At 35.1% G+C, this 24,538-nt stretch overlaps 2 protein-coding genes across 7 annotated transcripts in view; both read left to right on the forward strand.

Moving 5' to 3' along the window:
* LOC127843978 (nibrin-like) overlaps positions 1-15,944 on the forward strand; it is a 76,430-nt gene extending 60,486 nt beyond the window's left edge. For all 6 annotated transcript variants that reach the window (XM_052373914.1, XM_052373917.1, XM_052373919.1 and 3 more), the window contains 4 exons: positions 2,107-2,171; positions 6,377-6,992; positions 14,628-14,813; positions 15,761-15,944. In XM_052373914.1, coding sequence (XP_052229874.1) covers positions 2,107-2,171; positions 6,377-6,992; positions 14,628-14,813; positions 15,761-15,919 — 1,026 coding nt within the window. In that variant the 3' untranslated portion in view covers positions 15,920-15,944. The remainder of the gene's footprint in view (positions 1-2,106; positions 2,172-6,376; positions 6,993-14,627; positions 14,814-15,760) is intronic.
* Positions 15,945-20,325: 4,381 nt separating this feature from the next.
* On the forward strand, positions 20,326-24,414 carry LOC127843989 (uncharacterized). Its single transcript, XM_052373940.1, has 2 exons — positions 20,326-20,488; positions 21,162-24,414. The coding sequence occupies exon 2, from the start codon at positions 21,162-21,164 to the stop codon at positions 22,692-22,694; it is 1,533 nt and encodes a 510-aa protein (XP_052229900.1). The 5' UTR covers positions 20,326-20,488; the 3' UTR covers positions 22,695-24,414.
* Positions 24,415-24,538: the final 124 nt, after the last annotated feature.

Genomic DNA, 24,538 nt, shown 5'->3' on the forward strand with positions numbered 1-24,538 from the left:
GCCACATTTATTGTCTGATCATCATGAAACTTGGTCAGATGATTTGTCCCAATGATATCTTGGATGAGTTCATAAATGGTTCCGGTTGGTGGAAAAACATGGCCGCCAAGGGGGCGTGGCATTTTTCCTTATATAGCTATAGTTAAGCCTTGTTAAAACTCTAGAAGCCGTATTTATTGTACGATCATAATGAAACTTTGTCAGAAGATTTGTCCCAATGATATTTTGGACAAGTTCGAAAATGGTTCCAGTTGATTGAAAAACATGGCCACCAGTGGGCGGGGCATTTTTCCTTATATGGACTTATGAATCTTCATGAAACTTTGTCAGTATATTTGTTTAAATGGTATCTTGGATGTGTATGAAAATGGTTCTGGTCTGTTGAAAAATGTGGCTGCCAGGGTGTTCACTAGTCATGAAAGTTGGTAAGAACATTTTGTTCTAATGACATCTTTGGCTGCACAGAACAGGTCAGTTCCTTTGAATCTCAGGTGAGCGACTTTGGGCCTTTCAGGCCCTCTTGTTTCATGAAACTTAAAACCTGGATAGATGGCAATATGGAGATTATGCACATCATAACGTCATATGCATGGCAATCTCTTGTTTTCAGTATATTTCTGCAAAACCATCATTTAGGGCAATTTATATAGATTTGGCATAATTTGATTACTTATTCAGCAAATCTTTTAAGAAGCACAACACTGATGACAAATAAAACAATAACAGCTTTTGCTTTATTTGTATTGTCCTGAACTGAATATCAGATTCTTCAACCATCACGCATCTGCCTTATTTCGCAGACTGTTAATAATGCACTCAACAAAGTGATTTATATGATTAAAATAAAAAACACATATGCATTACAAGATTTTATTTAGCAAACCAAAAAAAATGAAATTAAGAAACTGATTATCATCTTTAAGTCACAGTTTGGAACAAAAATGAATACCTTGCCCAATAAAAACCCAAATACAATTTGAGCAAAGGTTTGTTTTTCCCAATAAAACAGCGGTGTAATAACATCAAAGCCCTTAATGAATGTATGACATTTCATTTGAATTCATTTAAAAGTTTCAAGTTATGATTTTTACCAAAAAATTACAAAATGTAATAATTATGTTCTGCACAATCATTAAGTAAAGGGCAATAACTACAAAAAATACAATAAAAAGAGTTATGCTGTGTTTATCCGTCACTTCAGATCTAAGTGCTTTATCGGTATAATTATGTAGTTTTATTTTATTTCCTTCAATACTCATGAATTTATGCTTAGCAAATGAATCATTTAGGAGGGCAATAGCTATGTACATACTCCACAGCAAAAAATTGTATTTAACCAGGGTTGTCACTGCCATAAAATGTCCTTATTATTTAATTTTCCACTAATTTTTGCTATTTTTCTATTTTTTTCACCACTTTAAAAAATATGAGCCATTTTATAACCATTCTTAGATCGTAGTCTTCAATGCCATACAATGGATTTATTCTTTGTTTTATTATATAAAAACAATGGTACACTAGTCCCTACTTGCAGGTCCAGTTTTAGTCAGTGGTCATGAAATATAAGCTACAAACCTACGTGATTATAACGGACAGGATTATAAATAAGTAGAATGCTCATATATAGCCATGTTTTGTTGTCAACCCGTCATTTACCAAAACATGCATATTATCTTACCTATCGAAAAATTAATGCATACCACTTTTGTTGAATTAATGCTGTTAAATGTATATATTTGAGGAAGTAGAGACTCCTTGCTCAGCTGTAATTAGGGCGGAAGTGAAAACTTAACGGGCTGCTGACTGTCCACTTAAATGTTGAACTTTGCATGTAAATGGGGCAACTAATTGCAAAGACTCCTCTATTGACCTACACATGTAATTGATATTAATCGCCAGTTGTTAAATTGAAAGATTTTATTGCCACTTTTCTAAACCTTTCACATTTGGGGACAATTGCAAATGGCAGTGAGAGCCCTGATTTAACTATCACATTATTTCTTCAAGCAATTGAAGTCTACTGTAGTCTCATAATCAATGTCTTTGTCACCTTAATATCAATTTATTGGTACATGTTTAACTAAACTGTTAAATGCCCAATTGTAGCAAGTGCCAGATATGATGCAGGAGGAGACAACCCTAGCTAAGACAACCATGTCAGCTCATAAAAGGTAGGTTTTTAGGGCACCTGAGCACAGTTGTGCTAATGGGGATTTTTTTGAAAACCGTGATGTCCATCGTCCATCAGTGAATGAGGTTGGTGCATGCACTTTTCTTTTAAAAACTTTTCCTAATAAGCCTTTATGACAGATTGTAACGAAAATTGACATAATCCTTTGGTGTCCTCGTTTTAAGTTGTTCAAATCGTTCCCAACAATTGTATATATCAGAGCTTATAATAAATTACAGAAAAAAGAAAACTTCATAAGTCTTCTCTAAAACCACTAACATTGTCTAGTCGTCTTCTGCTAAGTTTTTTAAAATCATGCCCCTGGGGTAAAAACTTGCCATAACTCTGGGGTCAAATGATTTATATACCGGTTGACCTATATTGCAAATAATATAAAATATCTTCTTGTCTGAAACCGCAATTGTCAATGTTTTTATTAGCTCACCTGAGCACAACGTGCTCATAATGAGCTATTGTGATCTCCTTTTGTCCGTCGTGCGTCGTCAACATTTACCTTGTTAACACTCTAAAGGTCACATTTATTGTCCAATCTTCATGAAACTTGGTCAGAACATGTGTCTCAATAATATCTTGGACGAGTTCGAAAATGGTTCCGGTTGGTTGAAAAACATGGCTGCCAGGGGGCATGGCAGTTTTCCTGATATGGCTATAGTAAAACCTTGTTAACAATCTAGAAGTCACATTTTCAGTCCAATCTTCATGAAACTTTGTCAGAACATGTGTCCCAATAATATCTTTGACGAGTTCGAAAATGGTTCCGGTTGGTTGAAAAACATGGCTGCCAGGGGACGTGGCAGTTTTCCTTATATGGCTATAGTAAAACCTTGTTAACACTCTAGAAGTCACATTTTTAGTCCAATCTTCATGAAACTTGGTCAAAACATGTGTCCCAATAATATCTTGGACGAGTTCGAAAATGGTTCCGGTTGGTTGAAAAACATGGCCGCCAGGGGGCATGGCAGTTTTCCTTATATGGCTATAGTAAAACCTTGTTAACACTCTAGAAGTCACATTTTTAGTCCAATCTTCATGAAACTTGGTCAAAACATGTGTCCCAATAATATCTTGGATGAGTTCGAAAATGGTTCCAGTTGAATGAAAAACATGCCGCCATGGGGCGGGGCAGTTTTCCTTATATGGCTTGACTGTATGGTAAAACCTTGTTAACACTCTAGAAGTCACATTTGTGGTCCAATGCTCATGAAACTTGGTCAGAATATTTGAACTAATAATATCTGGGCCAAGTTCAAAAATGGTTGAGATCCGTTAAAAAACATGGCCGCAAGGGGGCGTGGCATTTTTCCTTAAATGGCTATTTACTACAAAACCTCGAGTGATTTTGAAAATGGTTATGGTTCGTTGAAAAACATGGCCGCCAGGGGTGGCAGTTGTCCTTATATGGCTTTAGTAAAAACTTGTTGACACTATATTAGCCACATTTATTGGCCAATCTTCATGAAACTTGGTCAGAACATTTGTCCCAATGAAATTTTGCCAGAGATTGAAGCTGGGTCATATGAGCTCAAAAACTAGGTCACAAGGTCAAATATAAAAAAAACATGTTAAAAGTCACTTTTTTGGTCCAAAATAATCTTCATGAATCAGCTTGCATTTTTAACCAGGTTTTCCGAAGGAAAAAACTGGTTATTAGATTGGCGAATGCGGGCGGGCTGGCTGGCTGGCGGGCTGGCTGGCGGGCTGGCGGAATAAGCTTGTCCGGGCCATAACTATGTCGTTCATTGTCAGATTTTAAAATCATTTGGCACATTTGTTCACCATCATTGGACGGTGTGTCGCGCGAAATAATTACGTCGATATCTCCAAGGTCAAGGTCACACTTTGAGTTCAAAGGTCAAAAATGGCCATAAATGAGCTTGTCCGAGCCATAACTATGTCGTTCATCGTCAGATTTTAAAATCATTTGGCACATTTGTTCACCATCATTGGACGGTGTGTCGCGCGAAATAATTACGTTGATATCTCCAAGGTCAAGGTCACACTTTGAGTTCAAAGGTCAAAAATGGCCATAAATGAGCTTGTCCTGGCCATAACTATGTCATTCATTGTGAGATTTTAAAATCATTTGGCACATTTGTTCACCATCATGGGACGGTGTGTCCCACGAAAGAATCACGTCAATATCTCCAATGTCAAGGTCGCCACGACTAAAAATAGATTTAAAAAAAAAAAAAAAACTTACAAAGGGGTTAATTTTTTTTGGTCATTTCAAAAGTTCAGTTTGAGTTTTCTCCCTTTATCAGATTTTTTTTTCACAATGAAAACCTGGTTTTGTGACAATTTTGTCCCTTGTTTTCAGAATATTCTAGTTCCTTTGGCTTTCAGGTGAGCGCCTTAGGGCCTAATAGCCCTCTTGTATTTGATGTATAAATTGTAAAGTTGTCCTCAACTAAGTGTGTTCAAATCATGCCCTTGGTGTCAAAATTGGCCATGCCCCAGGGTTCCCATGATGTATTTAGACTTTTATAGTAAATAACTTTTAAAATCTTATTCTCTGTCATCACAAGGGTTAAGTGTTCAAATATTAGTGTGCAACATCTTATGGTTGTTACTTTTTTTCAAATCATGCCATGGGGTCAATATTTTCCCTATTGTAGTCATTACTTGTGTTATTTTACGTTCTAGGTAAACAATTTAACATGATTTATAAAGACTGATACAGTAAATACCGGTAAGTTTAAAAAAAATCTGTGCTACTGGGTCAGAGTTTTAATTTGGTGTGCATTATTGTGATTTTGTTTTCTTTTTAAAGTTTGTTCAAAAATGACTTGGTCAAAAATGACCCTCCACTAGGGGATATATATGATTTAAAAAAAAAGATATTTATAGTAAAACTTTTAATTATACCCCCACAAACGAAGTTTAGGGGGGTATATAGGAGTGAGCTTGTCTGTCTGTCTGTCGGTCTGTCTGTCGGTCCGTATTAAGTGTCCGCTCCCTAATTCAAGTTGTTTTCATCCGATCTTCACCAAACTTGGTCATATGTTGTATCCAGATTATGTCTAGGTCAAGTTCGAATATGGGTCATGCCTGGTCAAAAACTAGGTCACGGGGTCACTTAGTGCGTTTTAAACATTGAGCATGGTGTCAGCTCTCTAATTCACGTAGTTTAAATCCGAGCTTCACCACACTTGGTTAGAAGTTGTATCTAGATGATGTGTAGGTAAAGTTCGAACATGGGCCTTGCCGGATCAAAAACTAGGTATATGAGTTGCGTTTTAAACATTGAGCATGGTGTCCGCTGTTTTATGTAAAGACAACATGCAAAATATTCTGTGTCAATGCGGCATGTGGGGGTATTTGTCACGTATGTGACAAAGCTCTAGTTTCAGACCATGTCAAATGTGTGCCTTACAGAGCAAACTATCTTGATTAAAGCTTCAGTTTTAACACAAACATAGCGAAGGCTGCACAAAGCAGTTTAGTTTCTTCGTGTCTCAGTTTAGTGACATACGGCCTCCTCTTGGTTGTTTTCAAGCCCTCTTGCAATATGCTGGACTAAACAATCACACAGATGGTTTCATGCATGTGCTCAAAGCACTGGTGACATATTTGTTATTAATTAACTTGTAAAATTATTAATTATACACCCACTAGCAGATAGGAGGGAGGTTACTGTGAATTCATTTTATTTCTTCACATTAAATTTCATGAATTCTGGCAAATCTAGCATATTTGTAAAACATCTGACGTTAATGTTTGTTTAATTTTTTTTCTTTGTTGAAGAAACAAACCCACACAAATTTATGAAAATTATTTTCCTATGTATAATATTGGTTACACAGTATATAGATAATACCTTTTCCATCTTGCTTAACTGTCCGTCCGGTTTCCTGAAATGTGCTGTCTAACTTTCCCATGCAATGAACTGTACGAAACAATTTCAGAATACTGGTCTGCACCACTGTGGAATAAAATAATGGTTAATTACTTCTTGCTACACCCATAGTATTTAAGTAAAAAGTAAAGGGTATACTGGATTCACTTTGGATGTATGTCTGTGCAAACACAAACTGTGGAGGTCCCCCTATACTTGTCAATGTACAACACACACTTTTATATGCAATGCTTCTTATGATATGAAGTTAGGCATGTGCATATGTGATTATCCTGCATTAAAATGTTGCTTAAATTAGGGACTGAATTAAGGGATTTTCATCTTTTCAGAGGTAGACAAAGACACGATATAGACCAAGAGACTGTGTCAGAACAGGTTGCTTCCAAACGCGTCAAAACTGAACCAGTTACACCTGCTAAAATCAGCCAGTCTGTAACCGGTACTGGCATGAAACCCAGTCCTGCTCAATCAGGTAGTGGTACAAACAAAGCAGCTCCATTTACACAGGCCAGTAAATCAGATGTCAATACAAATAAGAGACTGAAAAGACTTGAGGAGGATTGGGGAAGTGATGACGATGATATCAATTATTCTTCCATTGTAATTGAGGACATTCAAACCACAGAGCCAAGAAAGTCAATCAATGAGTCCCCATCATCATTTGCTCAAAGAAACGAAACCAAGGAGCAAAAATCTGATGAAAAGAGAAAGTCTCTTTTCCCATTTGCTCCAAGGAGTAATGATACACAAAGCAGTCTGGGAAAGAAGTCAAGATCCAGGTCAAGGTCAGTGTCCCCAGTCCCAATGGCAGAAGTAAAGCAAGAGGTTGACTTAGAAAGTGGATGTCCAAGGTTAAGGGTCACAGCAGAAAGGCCAAGGTCACCTATATCCTTGGCGCAATGTCACATAAAAGCTGAAACCATTGAAGCTCTTGAACATTCAGAGGTACTTTCATTGTTTGAATTAAGTCTTTGATTATGGTCTGTGTCTTCCTGTGATTTCACTCACTGCATAGTTTATTTACTGTTTTTGTTGTGGGTTTTTTGGTGGAATTCCGTGTTTAGCTCCTGGTTGGATACCATGATGTCCTGTTACGTTCAGGTGTGCTTTAGGTGCATGCTGTAACTTCTTTTACTGATGACTTCACCTCCTTTTCCCCTTGACTGATTTTAACAAAACTCATCTCTGGATTACCCTCTTTAATTGTCCCGTACCGGTGAAACCGGAGGGGACTTATGGTTTGCGCTCTGTCAGTCTGACTGTCCGTCACACTTTTCTGGATCCTGCAATAACTTTAAAAGTTCATTATATTTTCCATGAAACTTGAAACTTGGATAGATGGCAATATGGAGATTATGCACGTCATTTCATTTTGTTCCTACGTCAAGAATTCTGGTTGCTATGGCAACAAATAATAATAACCATTTTTATGTCCCCCACTATAGTAGTGGGGGACATATTGTTTTTGCCCTGTCTGTTGGTCTGTTGGTTGGTTGGTTTGTGGCACAGCCACGTGTGAAAAAATATATTTTCTATGATCACGAGTGAATTAAAATCGATATTCCACCGAATCCAACAAATTTTCTTTTTATTTTATGCTTTGTTCATCGTTTATATACATTGTTTTAGAGTTTTACTAAAGAATTTCGCTGGGATAATGACGTCATTTTTTCAAAAAATGACGTCATTTCACAGTAAACAGTGAAAATTATCGATAATTTTCACTGATAATTTTCACTGTTTGAAACAGTGAAATTATCAGTTTTAATTTACTGATATTTCTCTATAAACCACCGGAAAGCATAAAATAAAAGTGTATATGAAGTGAAAACACCAAAAATAAACAACGACTGCGATAGACACCTATAAACTGTTAGATGCCCATAATATCACTTTAACTGATGTGTTCAACTTTGTTGACAGTTTTGTAGGATTGCAAAAAAATATGACAATAAAATTAGGACACTTCAATTGCTGATCCTTCCAAACAAGATGTGTATTTGTTGAACTTTGTCTGTCCCTTATGTTTAAATCATCATTACTGAGAACACACAGTTTGTTAAAGTTCAGAAATGAATTGCAGACATAGATACTTTGTCATGCTGTATGATGTATATACACACTTGGCAGTACAGCCTCAAGGTTTATTTTTCCTTCTTTGAGACCTGCTAAATATCAGGCAGAAGGAACATTGAGAAAAGAAATTATGATATCCAGGGAAAACTACAAAGCAAATCAAATACTGTGAAACCTTTTATTTTCGACAGCACAAAATTTCGTCATTTTTATAAAAATGACGATTTCGTCAGCACTTAAATTCGCCGATTTCTGATTTTGAATTTTAAAAAAATGCGTCAGTCAATATCCGATTTGTGTGTAATACATATTCGCGATCAATCGCAGTTGCGAAAATTCGTGGTACAAATGCGGGAACACACTTGAGAATCACTGCAGGAGGTGGGGCCTGTTTGTCACATGCCAATTAACTAGTCTTTTGTTATCAAGGAACAGTAATGGACCCTCTTAATGTATGCTATTCACACGTTCATTGTTATGATTAGCGGACAAGTGGGATCGAATAACCGTTAACGAGTGTTTGTAACAACGAAGACAATTACCAATTATAGTCTTATTCTATTATTATAATTGCCATACTGATAACAATCGTATGGGTATGTGTTCTAGTTGGTATGATTTTTATTAAAATGCTGTCAATACCGTTTTAAAACTGTTTGTGTTATACGAAAGAGGTTCCAGTTTGTTAAGTGTTTTTTTTTCAAATAAAAAGCTTTTTTATTCTGATATCAACATTAAAATTATAAATTCTATGTGTGTGTTTGTCTTAAAAAGTAAACTACCGGTATATAAATCAATAATGTCGATAATTTAAAAATAAATAAATTGATACATATAAAATGGTTATAAGTGTGGTTAAACGCAAACAATCAAACAACAAACAGCAATTAAAATATTCTTTATTAATTTGTGATAAATACGCATGTTGATCACACATCGTCATCTTTTCATTTGGTTTATTGTCTTTCATCGGCATTCGCTGCGTGATGGCTAATATGCAACACCCCTGAAAAACACAATGCACCTTATGGGTATTAAAGTTATAAACAATTAGCGCTAATGCATAACCATTCTACATAAATGAAGTCAATGCATTCGATACAGCTGTACTGCACACGCGTTTTAAAGAAGTGTAACGTGTCAGTTAAATACCTTGTGTAATCTACATCCCTTTGTGTCAAAACCGGATTAATCTTGATAACGAAACAGCAGTGAATGTGTGCATGGATTATGTTTGAATTTAATGCCTCATGTCTGTGGTAAAGTTTTAAAATATTGTTCAACTTAGTGTTTGTTTTTGTTCAAACATAGAGCATGATTGTTCGTTAGGATCTTAAATTCGCCGATCGGTCGACTGACGAAATTTATGAAAATTAATGCCTGACGATTAATAATGGTTTCACAGTAAACAACATGCATAATATAATTAGTAGGGATTAATGAAATGTTTGTGTACGTCAATGATGAAGAATAAGTTTAAGATAAAACAACAAATATTTATTTTAAATTTACAAATTAAAGTTGGACACATAAACAATAGTGTTTGTAAATTTGAGTCAAGTTTACTCTTAAAGAAGAAACATTTTACATGATTATCGTTGGAAAATTAATAACATGGTTAGTTTACTGTATTACCATGTTAGTGTAATGGAATGTTTTCAAAAGTATTAATTAAACTTAGTTTAAAACATCAATAACAGAACAATAACACTAAAGTGTGCATGATTATAGTTTTTATAATATCTTCAAAACTGCCTTTAATGCACTTAATTTTTCCCCAATCTGGCTATTTGCATACACTAGGCTTTTTCGCCTCAAGTCACAATCATGACCAGGATTCTGTTTTTAAACTTGGGAAACATTATTTCCACATAAAAACTTATGCTTTCTTCATATTTGTATTGGTACTTTAAATTAAAACTTAATATATTACAAGAGCAATCATCATTAAAACTTGACCATCGAATGTATATCTCTTTTACCCTGGAAAAAACTCTGTGTTTCAATTAATGTAAAGCTTTGGATGCAATCATTTTGAATTAAATACTAATAGGTTTAAACACAAAATATTGGAGGGCATATCAAATACCATGACTATTTATTTCTTACATGTGAATAAACATTTAGGAATGTTGCATCTATAAATTTATGGCAAGTGCAATACTGATACATGGATACAGATGAAAGACTAATGTTATTTCAGTCTGTTCCAAAATGCTGCTAGTGTTGATCTAATATGAGTAATACTAACTTATTTAGTAAGTGAGCGTAGTATTCTATTGAATCCATCATGTTCTGTCTTCATTTAAAAAAAGAAAGCACACTACATATTATGATAAAGAGATGTCTTGGAATCAAGAAAGTGATCTCAGTATACATGCACTGCACATTTTGTTTCATTACACAGTTGATGAAATGGAGAAACAGACATTCAGTTGATGGATATTTCTTTGTCCAATTACTTATTATGCAGACTGTAATAGTTCCATACAATTCTTTTATGGGTGTGCTTATTTAGCAGGCAATATCATGTCAGCACATGTGCTAATAATTTATGTACCATTTATTGAATGCTTTATTCTGCAGGGGATATAAATTTATTGAATAAGCTGGTGATATAAATTTATTGAATAAGCTGGTAATTTATGTACGTAATGTAATTTATGGACGTCACTTGTTAAACATTATTTCCAGGTGGAAACAGGATTCCTCAGTACAAGAACACCCATACAGGTACTGGCTCCCTCACTATGAACAATTTATATGGTGTTCTAAAATATAATACAGAAAAAGTAAAAAAAAGTTACTGGTAATGGTGAATTTTTTATTTAAGTTCATGATAAAAAGTTTTGTATTTTTGCCTAAAAAATTGTTGTCCGGATCTCCACAACTGTGGGGAAAAATGTCTGCTCTATAGGTTCAAACCCTTTTTATTAGCTCATCTATTTTTTGAAAAAAATTTATGAGCTATTGTCATCACCTTGGCATCGGCGTCCGGTTAAGTTTTGCGTTTAGGTCCACTTTTCTCAGAAAGTATCAATGCTATTGCATTCAAACTTGGTACACTTTCTAACTATCATGAGGGGACTGGGAAGGCAAATTTAGATAACTCTGGCGTGCAATGTGACAGAATTATGTGCCCTTTTTATGCTTAGAAAATTGAAAATTTTGGTTAAGTTTCGTGTTTAGGTCCATTTTATTCCTTAAGTATCAAAGCTATTGCTTTCATACTTGCAACACTTACTAACTATCATAAGGGGACTGTGCAGGCAAAGTAATGTAACTCTGACTGGCATTTTGACAGAATTATGTGCCCTTTTTATACTTAGAAAATTGAAAATTTGGTAAAGTTTTGTGTTTAGGACCACTTTATTCCTACAGTATCAAAGCTATTGCTTTCATACTTGCAACACTTATTAACTATCATAAGGGGACTGTGCAGGCAAAGTTATTTAACTCTGACTGGCATTTGGACAGAATTATGGGCCTTTTATACTTAGAAAATTGAAAATTTGGTTAAGTTTTGTGTTTTGGTCCACTTTACCCCTAAAGTATCATAGATATTGCTTTCATACTTGGAACACTCGCAAACTATCATAAGGGTACAGTAAAAGGGCAAGTTGCATAACTCTGGTTGTCATTTTTACGGAATTATGGCCCTTTTTTGACTTAGTAACTTTGAATATATGATTTAATTTTGTGTTTCGATCCACTTTACTTCTAAAGTATCAAGGCTTTTGCTTTCAAACTTCAAATACTTTCATGCTATCATGAGGTTACAGTACCTGGCAAGTTGAATTTTACCTTGACCTTTGAATGACCTTGACTCAAGGTCAAATTATTAAATTTTGCTAAATTGCAATAACTTCTTTATTTATGATTAGATTTGATTGATACTTTGACAAAACTACTCTTACCTGACATGCCACAATAGAATCCACCCAAACCATCCCCCCTGCCCTCCCTCCCCCCCCCCCTAATTTTTTTTTAAGATCATCTCACAAATGACCACCACACCCTCACACTTTACCCCCCACCCCCACCCCACCCACCCCACTTTTTTTTCTGAAACAGTTAAAAAACACAAATATTTATTTTATTATTTTATTTTTGAAATACCGTCCAACCATCGCACCCAAGAATCCCCTCCCCACCACCCCCCCCCCCCCACCCCCGAATTTTTTTTTTGCATTTTTTTGCATTTTTTTTTCCGCATTTTTGGAAAATAATGTAATAAATGTCCACACCCCCACACTATACACCCCTCTTCACTCCACCCCTCCCTTCTTTGTGATTGAAATTGAGAGTCCCTTCACCTTTAAAAAGAAAATAGATGAGCGGTCTGCACCTGCAAGGCGGTGCTCTTGTTCAAATCGGTTTGGCAATCCACTGTTTCTCCGTTATAACAAAAGTGATCTTTCTAACATAACCAACATCAACCAGCTGACATTTTTAATGCTACCCCAACATTTTTTGGGGGGCAGCATATAGTCGCTGCTTCGTATGTCGGTGTTTGTGTCCGTCCGTTAGTGCACAATTTTTGTCCGGGCTATTTCTCAGCAATTAATGACCAAAATTCAATTAAACTTTATGGGAAGCTTCACTACCAAGAGGAGATGTGCATATTATCAGCCAGTTCTGGTCGGATGATTTTTCACAGAGTTATGGCCCTTTGAAATTTTCTATAAACTGTACATATATATATGTAGTGCAATTCTTGTCCCCGAAACTACTAGACGTTTCCTTTTATCTGAATATATAGTGCAATATTGTGACCAAAAAAACCTTTGGGGAGCATCACCCGGCTCCGACAGTTTCTTGTTTCATGAGTAATCAAATATTGTTTTTACCCCTTTTTGCATTGAATTCTGCAAAACGGCTTCTTTTATGGATTGGCCATAAGTGTACCCAAAAGACGTGCACGATCAAATTAAGTAAACACATAATATTGTTAAAGTTAGTATGATAATTCCATTAGGTTATTTGTGTAGCTTATCTGAGGTCAAAGTGGTTCATGTGAGGTAAAAATAAAACAAGGTCACTGGGTCAAATAAAAGAAAAAGCTTGTTAACACTCTTGAAGTCACATTTAAAGTAAAATTGTCATAAAATTAGGTCATAACATTTGTTCAAAATGAAAATGTGCATAGAAATTTGTTAAAAAGTCCTTTTATAATTATTAACTCCACCTTCTCAAAATAGTTCCTTTGGGTCCCGGGCGAGCACTTTAAGGCCAGTGGTCATCTTGTTTATTTGAATATATTCGTTACGTAAAAGTGTTCACATTCATTAAAACAAAAACAAAACAGATTGCATAAGCAGTGTGTTTATTTACCAACAGTGTTTTCTTTTAAATAATTATTGTTCATTTGTTGTTGTTTTTATGCCCCCCTTCGAAGAAGAGGGGTTATATTGTTTAGCACATGTAGGTCGGTCGGTCCGTCAACCAGATGGTTTCCGGATGATAACTCAAGAACGCTTAGGCATTAGATCATGAAACTTCGTAGGTACATTGATCATGACTGGCAGATGACCCCTATTGATTTTCAGGTCACTAAGTCAAAGGTCAAGGTCACAGTGACTCTAAATAGTAAAGTGGTTTCCGGATGATAACTCAAGAATGCTTACGCCTAGGATCATGAAACTTCATAGGTACATTGATCATGACTGGCAAATGACCCCTATTGATTTTCAGGTCACTAGGTCAAAGGTCAAGGTCACAGTGACTCGAATTATAACTCAAGAATGCTTACACCTAGGATCATGAAACTTCATAGGAACATTGATCATGACTGGCAGATGACCCCTATTTAATGTCAGGTCACTAGGTCAAAGGTCAAGGTCACAGTGACTCAAAACAGTAAAATGGTTTCCGGATGATAACTCAAGAATGCTTACGCCTAGGATCATGAAACTTCATAGGTACATTGATAATGACTGGCAGATGACCCCAATTGATTTTCAGATCACTAGAAAATAGTAAAATGTAGTAAAAGGTCAAGGTCACAGTGACTTGAAATAGTAAAATGGTTTCCGGATGATGACTCAAGAATTCTCACGCCTAGGATCATGAAACTTCATAGGTACATTGATCATGACTGGCAGATGACCCCTATCAATTTTCAGGTCACTAGGTCAAAGGTCAAGTTCACAGTGACTCTAAACAGTAAAATGGTTTCCTGATGATAACTCAAGAATAATTAAGCCTAGGATCATGAAACTTCATAGGTACATTGATCATGACTGGCAGATGACCCCTATTGATTTTCAGGTCACTAGATCAAAGGTCAAGGTCACAGTGACACAAAACGTATTCACACAATGGCAGCCACTACAACTGACAGCCCATATGGGGGGCATGCATGTTTTACAAACAGCCCTTGTTTAATATTTTTATTTGGACAGCTTTAGTGGTACTGTCAGATCATTGGGTTTTCCAAAACCAAGCTTATCCTGGCATATGACAGTGATGAAAAATCCTTGTCTGTGAAAATATTTTATTCAGAATCAGATGAAACAAAATTGTAAATACGAGCTAGAGACTGACCAGCCTGTAGCTGTTGTCCAAGTGGAAGTGGTCAGTCTGGTTGCTAGGGGACAAAAACCAAAAGAAAACTTGGCTAGGAATTGTGCAGATGGTTTCACGAGGTGGAAGGGCAAGATGGTGAGGAACTTCAAGAAATTCAAGAAGGTAAACCTGGTGTTCTTAGCTCATCTGTGAAAGCAAAGGATAAGGTTTGGAGCGTTTTGTCCGTGGTGCTATGTCTGTCAACTGTTGATTCAAACATCTCTTCCTTAACCATTGGACAGGTTTAAAGGAAACTCTAAACAAATAATTTGTTTACCCTCTTAAAAAAACAACACCAAATCGAACTCTGCTACATATGGCGGACACCAGAACTAAATATATTTAGCCTTGCTCTGGAAATCGGGGCCTAAGGCATGTGTGTGTAAATTGTTGTCTCTGATTAAGCTGTTAAGTCGGCACAGGCCAATGTGGGAGGACACTTTCCTAGAAGGATTTTCCTTAAGAAGAGAATTTCTTTGAAGGAAAACTTACACTAATGTGTAAATGTCGTCCCTATACAGGCTTATCTGGGATGACACTTATGCACATGCATTAGGCCCAGTTTTCCTAGAGCACATCTCATTAAAGAAAAAAACTTTCAAAATCTACTTCTCTGAAACCTCAAAGGGTTAAATATTTGGGGTAATAATGAATAATGGTCCTGTACAACAATTTGTTAAAGGAAACCTATGGGGTCAAAACTGACCATGCCACAAGGAAATATGGTCCCAGGGTGCACACTCAACATGATTGTTACACGCTATAACCAAGTCCCTTGGTAGAATGGTGTGGTCACAATTAAAGGCCAAATGTAAATAAGAGTAATCAATTTAGACATTGCCTAATCTTTACCAAATATTTGTTTATGATACTAGGGTGTCAAATGTTTGTAAAACATGTTTAGGGATAAATGCTTACATTAAAAAATGATAAAGATTTAAATATACAGTCATGTAATGAATTGAATATAAGTTTGAAATTACTTTATTATTCTAAGTCTAAAAGGTTAACAAGAAGTTTGTGAATACAGGCTTTGGCACATTCAAGTCTCCTCTATGTTTTTCTGACAGACGAATCATGCTGGTTCCCAGTCTCTGCCAAACATCATCGGAGGGAGTGACCTCGAGGTACACTTGGCTCAGCGATCCAAAGAACTTGATGACTGGTTTAGAAAAACTAATCAGGTTCATCGTCTTTTTTTCTTCCTCCGCTTATGTGTATGCCATTAAAGAGTGTAGTAGCCTGTTTCTGCAAGGGGTCATCAGATAAATCAATATTCCTATCTTCATTGGACAGAATGCATCAAAAGTTACATTTTCTAAGCTTCCCGGGATAAAACCCCTATCCCCAAGCAAATGTGTATTTCTATACAATAATTAATTGATATTCGAGCGGTTAACCAACTGTCATTGTACCACATGAATGAAACAGAAACATCTGAAAATGTATATGTTTATGAACAATTACATGTATATGCAAATATAATCTGTCTTGTAACCTAATTACTTTAATCATTTTATCAATTAAATACTGTTTCTTTACAAATTGTGTTGGTCCTTTAAATTGGAAATTCAAATTCTAAATTTAATATTACTGTATACATTTTGAGCTAATACTTAGTCATTTCCGACATTTTTACATGCTTGTCGGTGAACTGTGATACATGTAGTTCTTTGTTGTAATATTACCTTCATGTCATTTACACATAATTATTGTTCTACACCTTGATTAATAAAAGCTAGTGCAGAATTTGAAGTATATTGTGAGTTATTAACACTAATTATCCTTTAAGAATAACGTGCTTAAACAGTTGCTGATTAATAACAATTGTCAATTAGCGTAAATATATTTTGCAATGGGCATCGTGGTTTCCAAACCTCTGTTGTTAAGGCCTGTTTATACTCAAGTCTCAATGTCTTTATTAAGGCGTTTAAGTTTGCAATAGTTGTTTAAACAACAGTTATCGGGTGTAATCACAGTGTCCAGATTTATTGATTTTATCAAGCAATTGTAGTCAATACACATGCACAATAGAATGTAAGGTGCTAAACAAACACACTGCAGAGTAGGTGCTAATTGTTTTTGTGCCTGCTCATTAATCTGCAGCACCCCGATAGTGTACAACTCTAATCGCTTTTGATCCACAGGGGGGCATCACGGGTGTTAATTGCCAATAATTTGAGAGAAGATAAGCGGATTAGCCAATTCAGTGAAATAAAGTAACAAAACTAACGATTTGAGCATTTATTGCGTTCAACCAAACATTTTGTTATCTGCAAGAGTAACCGAATATTAATTTTGTAACCAGTTAACCTCCTTAAGAAACGGATTACCGGTTAACCGAATAACTGTTGCCATCCCTACTAATAATATACATTTGATTATCAATGAAAGTAAAATAATAACTGCATGAACAGTTTTGTGCTTCTTAAATAATTGTTGGATTTTTATGCACAAAGCCTTCTGTCTGTGTAAAACTTCTATTTTTTTACCATTTATCGATGGCTTTTGAAATAACTTGGCAAAAATGTCTGCCTTCATAAGACAATTTGCAGTGTGTAAAACCCTTCTCGCTACATCATGGTTCATGGTCACACAAAGAGGTAAAGGTCAAATTAAACCATAAAAATACCTTTGACCTAACTTTGCCATTTATTGATGGATTGTGAAATAAATAATTTTGCACAAATGTAATCCATCAAAAGATTTTTTTGCGTGTGAAACCTCCCCCTTTAAAGCTTAAGTGTGAAACCTCCCCCTTTAAAGCTTAAGTCCACACTTAGCTCAAAGATCAAATTTGACATAAAAATTCCTGTTGCCATCTACAATTGGAGACTTTCTAATTCAATACTTTTAAACCAATGTTTTTATTATGAGTAAAGATTTTGTTTAAAAAAAAGTATATTTGACTACATTTTGCACATGATAAAATTATTCATCCATGACGATCAGATGCTTTAGCACATGGTGTTTGTATGGTTTCATCTTTTTGCATGCAAAATTTATTTTAATAACATCATTTTAGGTGAGTTTTTACAAGAAAACATACAATTAAATTAAGAAATAAATATTCAGGAGTGCAACAGTGCATTTTATCATTTTGCAGGCTACCTACACAACGTGTGCAGAATGTATTCAAATGACCACATGATAACAATTTCATATCAAAATCTTTACTCATAACTGAGATGATCAAGTTTGGGAAGTGTTGGGTTATAACAGTTCTCAAGTGCATGTTCAAACAAGAGGCCACATTTATGACTCAATCTTGATGAAACCTGGTCAAAATGTTGATCTGAATAATCTTAGAAAAAACGTTGTAACCACTCAAGAGGCCACATACAGTACACTCCACGCGTTTTCCCCAAAAAACGCGCTCCCTCCGCGGGTTTTTTTTCTGCTAGCGAGTGTTCACGCGGCGTTTGAAGAGCGAGGTGAACTTGATAAAACGCTCGGCGTTACGCCGCGTTCGCTAATTCCCGCGGCGTGTATTACTTTAGGCTAGTCGGTAAATGCAGACACTTTCCGTTCTTATCAGTGATCGCCGCGCAACGCCGCGTTAGCAGTGTGCTACTGGGCATGCCAAAAAATAAAAACATAGGAGGTTTTGGGGATTCCGATAATGACGTCACGTTTGCGCATGCTCAAATTTTGGCCGTCAAAAATGCGGCCATTCTGCTATTGTTTGCATGTGATGAACCGCATCGTGATAAGGTTACAATCATATTCGCGACCCTTTTGAAGAACAAAAAATACTCAGAACTTAAAATTCTTCAGATTAAAATGAATTTAATGAAGGAACACAAATAAGGACGAAAACAAACAACAAATTGATTGAATTTATGTTATCAACATATAGAAAATGATTTGAACCTATTTGTCTGTAAAAACTTACCTTGTTACAGATTAACGAAATCCTCTTGATAAATGTAAATGCTTTTATTTAATTGTTCACACCAGTTTTGACACTCTTTGTTTCAGCATCTTTAACCCAGTGTTTAATTGCCCTTTGTTTATCACTAACCGATTATCTCGATATGATCGGATACTGTCCAGACAATTACTAAGAAAACAGTGTGTAATAAACCCAGGGACCTATACTTGTGTGACTCTGTATGGGGTCTCTGCATAAACCACATGTGTCTGGTCATTAAACACAATTTATGAAACCTCCATGTCATCTCTTAGTATATTAAGTCAAAAACTTAACAGTTGCTTTAATAAAATATTTGAACATATTTAAAAAATAGACATTTGTCCGAAATGGATGAACAGCTAGGAACTATTAAGTATATATATTAGCCAGTTTAAACATAACAATAAAGTGTTTAATAACTATACATTTAAAATATTTTACAAATTTACTGCTACACAATTAACATATTTAACGGGTACCTGCAAATGTAAACTCTGCTATAATGTGTAAAGATCGTGCGTTACTGCAGCAGTGTTCGAAACCTCATCATCATGAAAACAAGCAATTGCGTTTGGTCATTATATACAGATATAAAATACTTGCGTAAAATAAATTAAATGTGTAGATTTATGGTATCATAAAATGCTAGATTTGTATCGCTCATTATCACTAGAGAAGAGTTTTCAATATACATGTACATGCAAAGACAGTTCAATTTGCAAAATATGCAGGTGTTTTTTCAATTGGAATGCTTAAATTATTAATATTTTCATTCAATGTAAACGAAACGAAAATTCATTCAATGTAAAAGAAAATTAAAACTACATTTCAAGATGGAAATGTATTGAGCTATTTAAGGGCTTTGTTTTATGACTGATTCAATACACCCCTTACACTAAATTTCAATCTCTGATGAAAAATAACACTATCGCACCCACACCACTTATAATAATATTCAAATTATTATATGTTTTATAATTTTTGAAATATCATTTATTAAAGTCTTACTTAAAAAAGAATACGGGTATTTGTAGTTTTGTTTTGTGAAATTGTAGGTATTAAGTCTTCCGACGACCTTTACTCTGATACAATATAATAGGCCGCGATCGAGAAGTTGACGGCCAATCTATTTTTAGTAACGGAAAACCCCTCTTGTGACGTCACACAAAAACCTCCTATTGTTATAATTAATTGTGTAAATACTGTAGTACATGTATAAAAAAGATAATTGTATAGAAAATTAATACATATAAAACTTATGTTTTTTAATTCACAGGTACGTCTACAATATGAATTAGTCTAATATAATACATTTGACAAATTAATATTAAATCAACACATATGACACAAGAATAAATGTTCCGTAAAATTTCCAAATAAGAATCATAATTAGTAATCCGAAACACACTACGATTTTTAATTGTTAACACGACGTTTACAAATGCTTCCAATATACAGTCCTCATGTATATTTCCCGACAAAAGCGCGCGAAAATTATGCTGCAATGTACAAGGTCAATGTATACTCCTGCAAAGAGTGCGTGTATTGATTTTTTTTATAAAACTTTGTAGCGCAGAGCACATTGTTGATTTCGGTTAAAAGTTTCTTTGGTATTTATTAACGAAATTATATCGCGAATAAGTTGATATTTCCTCTAAAATAATTTCAAATCGAACACGCCGAATCTTTATCGATACGGTATTTTAGTAGAGTAATTCGCGACTTTCCAGTTTAGCGCCCCTAGCGGTCAGGAGGTGATTTCAAAACAAAGATGGCTGCCTATGGGGTCATGACCCATATGATATGAAAGCATTGAAAAGCGATAAATATACATTAAATTCACAACGTAAACATAATCAAAGGAGAAACAAACACAACAAAGGTAAATATATTTGTTTCTGCAGTTTTTTCTTAATGCCAGCTGATAATATCAAGTCCTTACATCAAAATTGACGTGCGCTGTGTTGAAAAGACTTGGTGGGGTAATGTAAACACATTGATATCTACGTACATTGAAATGAGGTAGATTTAGGCTGAAAATAGCGTCCAAATAAAATGTTATATGTAAAAATATTAATATTAAATAAATGTGAATCCTCATTGATAGATGACAATCATTTTTAAATGAAATTCCAGTATCGACTATCATATGTGAACAGTATGTCATGAATGCATTCTTTGACTTTATTAAAATCAGGGAAACACTAAAACATGTAAAGTCTGTGTGGTCGTCTGAATATAAAACGCTTCGTGTTGAGTATTGAATACTGCTTAAGCCGGTGCTAGTGGTAAGAGATGTTTAACCTTCTATTGCCTCCCTCTCATGAATGGATATGATAAAACTGAGTCGCAATTTTTTTACTTTCATTTTTGGTTTGGTTGCTCTCAAAGGATAAGCATTTCCAGATTTTTTAAAAAATTTTTTCCATTTATGATAGGCCCCAAAAAATAAATTGATTGTTTCCGCTTTCCAGACCAACCGAATTTTTTTCTCCGGGCCCTTAAGTTTAACATTGAAAATGGCAATAACAGTGTCTGTTATGTTTATTTTTCAGATGCCTCATCATTGCTGTGTGCCGTTGTGTACTAGTGACTCTAGAGTGAAATCCTCGCAGGATCTTTCTTTCCATTCATTTCCCAAGGATGAAAGTTTGAAACAGAAATGGGTAAAGAACATTCGAAGAGACATTGGTAAGAACTTTAATTTGAACAAGCATACAAGGATATGTTCAGCTCATTTTGAGGGAACTTGTTATGAAGTGGCTGTGCCAGGACAAGTGCGTAGAAGGTTGAAAAAAGACGCTCTGCCCACAATATTTTCATGGGTCACGCCAAAAATTCCACGTAGAAAGCTATTCAGGGACAAAACACCTAAGACGCTGAAAGTGACAGAAAGTGGTCAAAGGTGTGTCTCTGGCAGTTCATTCATGATAGATCATTCATACTCTGGACCAAGTGACAATATGGACTATGTCATTGATGACTGTGACATACAGGATGTTTCTCCTTCGCCAGATACCTTGAACACTAGTAAGCAATCTTCATCTACAGATGACAGCCTTCAAGACATTGAAGCAGACCCTTCACCACACAAAGAGGACCTCTTCAAGCAGCACAAAGCCCTGCTGCATGCAAGATCTAAAGAAAAGTTTACGATTGTGCGGTTCTGTTCTTCTGATAGTGACATCAGATATTACACAGGCTTCCCTTCATACACAGCTATGTGTGCTTTCTTTCACTTCCTTCAGCCTGAATGTAACTTTTTGTACTATGTTGGTTCGGAAAATACTTCTCAAGGTAAAGCGTATGAGTTTGTGTCGAAGAGGGGGCCATCCAGATCTCTGTCTCCCCTAGAGGAACTTTTTCTCACATTGGTCCGCCTTCGAAAAGGTCTTCCAGAGAAAGTAATTGCAGACTTGTATAACTTATCTGAAGGACATATTTCGAAGATTGTGAATACCTGGATTCTTTTCCTGTTTGACAGGTTAAGGTGCCTACCAATTTGGCCGTCCCACAAACAGGTGCGAAAAACAATGCCCATTTCATTCCGGACTGATTACCCTGACACACGAGTCATTATTGACTGTACAGAGATATTCATTGAACAGCCGTCAGCATCAGTGTGCCAAAGGGAAACATTTAGCTCCTATAAACACCATAACACTGCCAAAGGACTCGTGGGTATAGCACCCAGTGGCCAAATTACTTTCATCTCAAGTTTATATGCGGGTAGATGCAGTGACAAAAAAATTGTAAGGCACTGTGGCTTATACGATATTCTGGAGGAGGGAGATTCAGTCATGGCCGACAAAGGTTTTGATATTGAAGAGGATTTGAAGGAGAGAAACCTATCGTTAACAATCCCCCCGTTTCTTGAGAACCAGGCTCAGTTCACCTCCCAACAGCTTGCGGCGACAAGGAACATAGCCGCAGTACGAGTGCATGTGGAACGAGCAATAAGAAAGGTGAAAGAATTTGAAATACTCAGACACACAGTCCCAATATCACTTTGCCCAATGTTGGAAAAAATTTGGACGGTTTGTGCTCACTTGGCCAATTTCACTGGTAGCTTATTTAAGAATAAATAAAAAGGTCCTCTTTGTGGTTCTGTCAGAAAACTTGTTTGAACAGTTACAATTTACAATGGCTTTTGTGGCACGCTAGATGGGAAGCCGGCCTTTGTGATTTTGCAGAAACTGAACAAGTGTTATTTCATATGTGTGTTCAGTATTAAATATTGTGTTAAAGTGTAAATATAATTATAGTAAGATTACTGAAGAAAAAAAAACAATATCATTGAAAATTTAATACAGAAAACTGTGAAAAGTCCTGAATTCATATGTTTATATTTTATTTTAACCCTTTTAGTGCTGGAACCAAACTTTAATGGCCTTTACTTTTTACAGTTTGGATCCTGATCAGATGCCACTAAATGATATTTTGATAGTGTTTTTTGAAAGAAAGTTAAAATGATATTTTTAGAAATTCAGCAGATAGTTAAAATTATATTTTTAGAAATTCAGCAGACGACATATTTCCCAGCATTTACAGTGTTAACCATTTGGACACGACTGTCAGATTAATGTGAAATATCAAGAAATGATTTCCATAATTTTTATTTTTGTCAGCATGCAAACCTGAAATTTCCCTGAAAATTGGCTCCTAATATGGATATGAACTAAATACTTAGTTAATGCACCTTGAATCACTTTCAATTTCATACATGTATAGAATAACATAGTCCATGATGGAACTAGAATCAGGATTTTTCAAATAATTATTGACTCTATATTGATATATCTTATAATAAAGTTATAAAACATACATGTCTGGTCCTCTATTTCATATTCTACTGCATTTGATATATTATCCTATTTATAGGCTATAAGACTGATTTGGAAAATACACAACATAGTTATAATATTAAAATTAAAATGTTGCCTAAACCCTTACTGCATAAGAACCTGTAAAAAAATTTAGTGACTTATTGATCTGCTGGCAATATTAGATATTGCACACTTAAAACTGCAGGTGGCCACTGTAATCCCAATCAATGCCAATAAACAAGGGGTCATAGATCCCCTAGTGACTGTGTAGACGAGAGTTGATCAGCTGGATATTGCTTAAGGCCATGTGCCATATGAAGGATGTCCCATAATTTATGACACCTTTTTATCCATTGTTGCCAAGGACTTCCCATAGTTACAAAGAATTTTGCAAGATGTTTATATGCAGATTTGTTATTCTGTATCATCTATATAGTGCTGATGAAACACTGAGTGTATGAATGTTTGGTCACATCACTTTTTTTTTAGTCATTATCATTCATCTTTATGGAATAGAAATTAAAGAGTTTAGAATGTCATTTAAGAAATGAAATAATGAATTGTCATAATATTATGAAGTCCAAACTAATGTTTATAATTTGAGATATAAATTAAATTATATATAGCTATAGCTCTACTTCAGAAAATACTTGTAATTAAATTTGATATTTAATATTTATATATCTTTTCCTAATGTTTGTGTTAATTTGAGATAGCAACATTTATTACTGCTATTCTTCAGAAGAACCAAAAAATGACCTTGAATATGAAGATTTATTTTAATCTGCAGACAATTGTTTTTTCCTAATCAATTGTCCTTGTTATTTATTAAAGCTAAACCTCTGTTAAAATATTAGGTCATCTCTTGATTTTGATTATTTATAAATGATGCTTATTTTTAGTGCTTTTATTTGTTGATATATTTAAATAATAATGTTATTCCTCAAATGTGCATAGAACGCTTAATAAAATTTTTACATAGTACATTTGTTGTATATCTAATTGGTTTTTGAAAAGGTCCATGAGCCTTCTCAAACGAGTGCTTGGTGGAATCAATCCTCTCGGTGCAAAAATGAGGAAGCGATCAAGATCCATTTGGTAATGAA

The sequence above is a fragment of the Dreissena polymorpha genome, chromosome 9, assembly GCF_020536995.1.
Source record: "Dreissena polymorpha isolate Duluth1 chromosome 9, UMN_Dpol_1.0, whole genome shotgun sequence".
Taxonomy (NCBI): Eukaryota; Metazoa; Mollusca; class Bivalvia; order Myida; family Dreissenidae; genus Dreissena; species Dreissena polymorpha.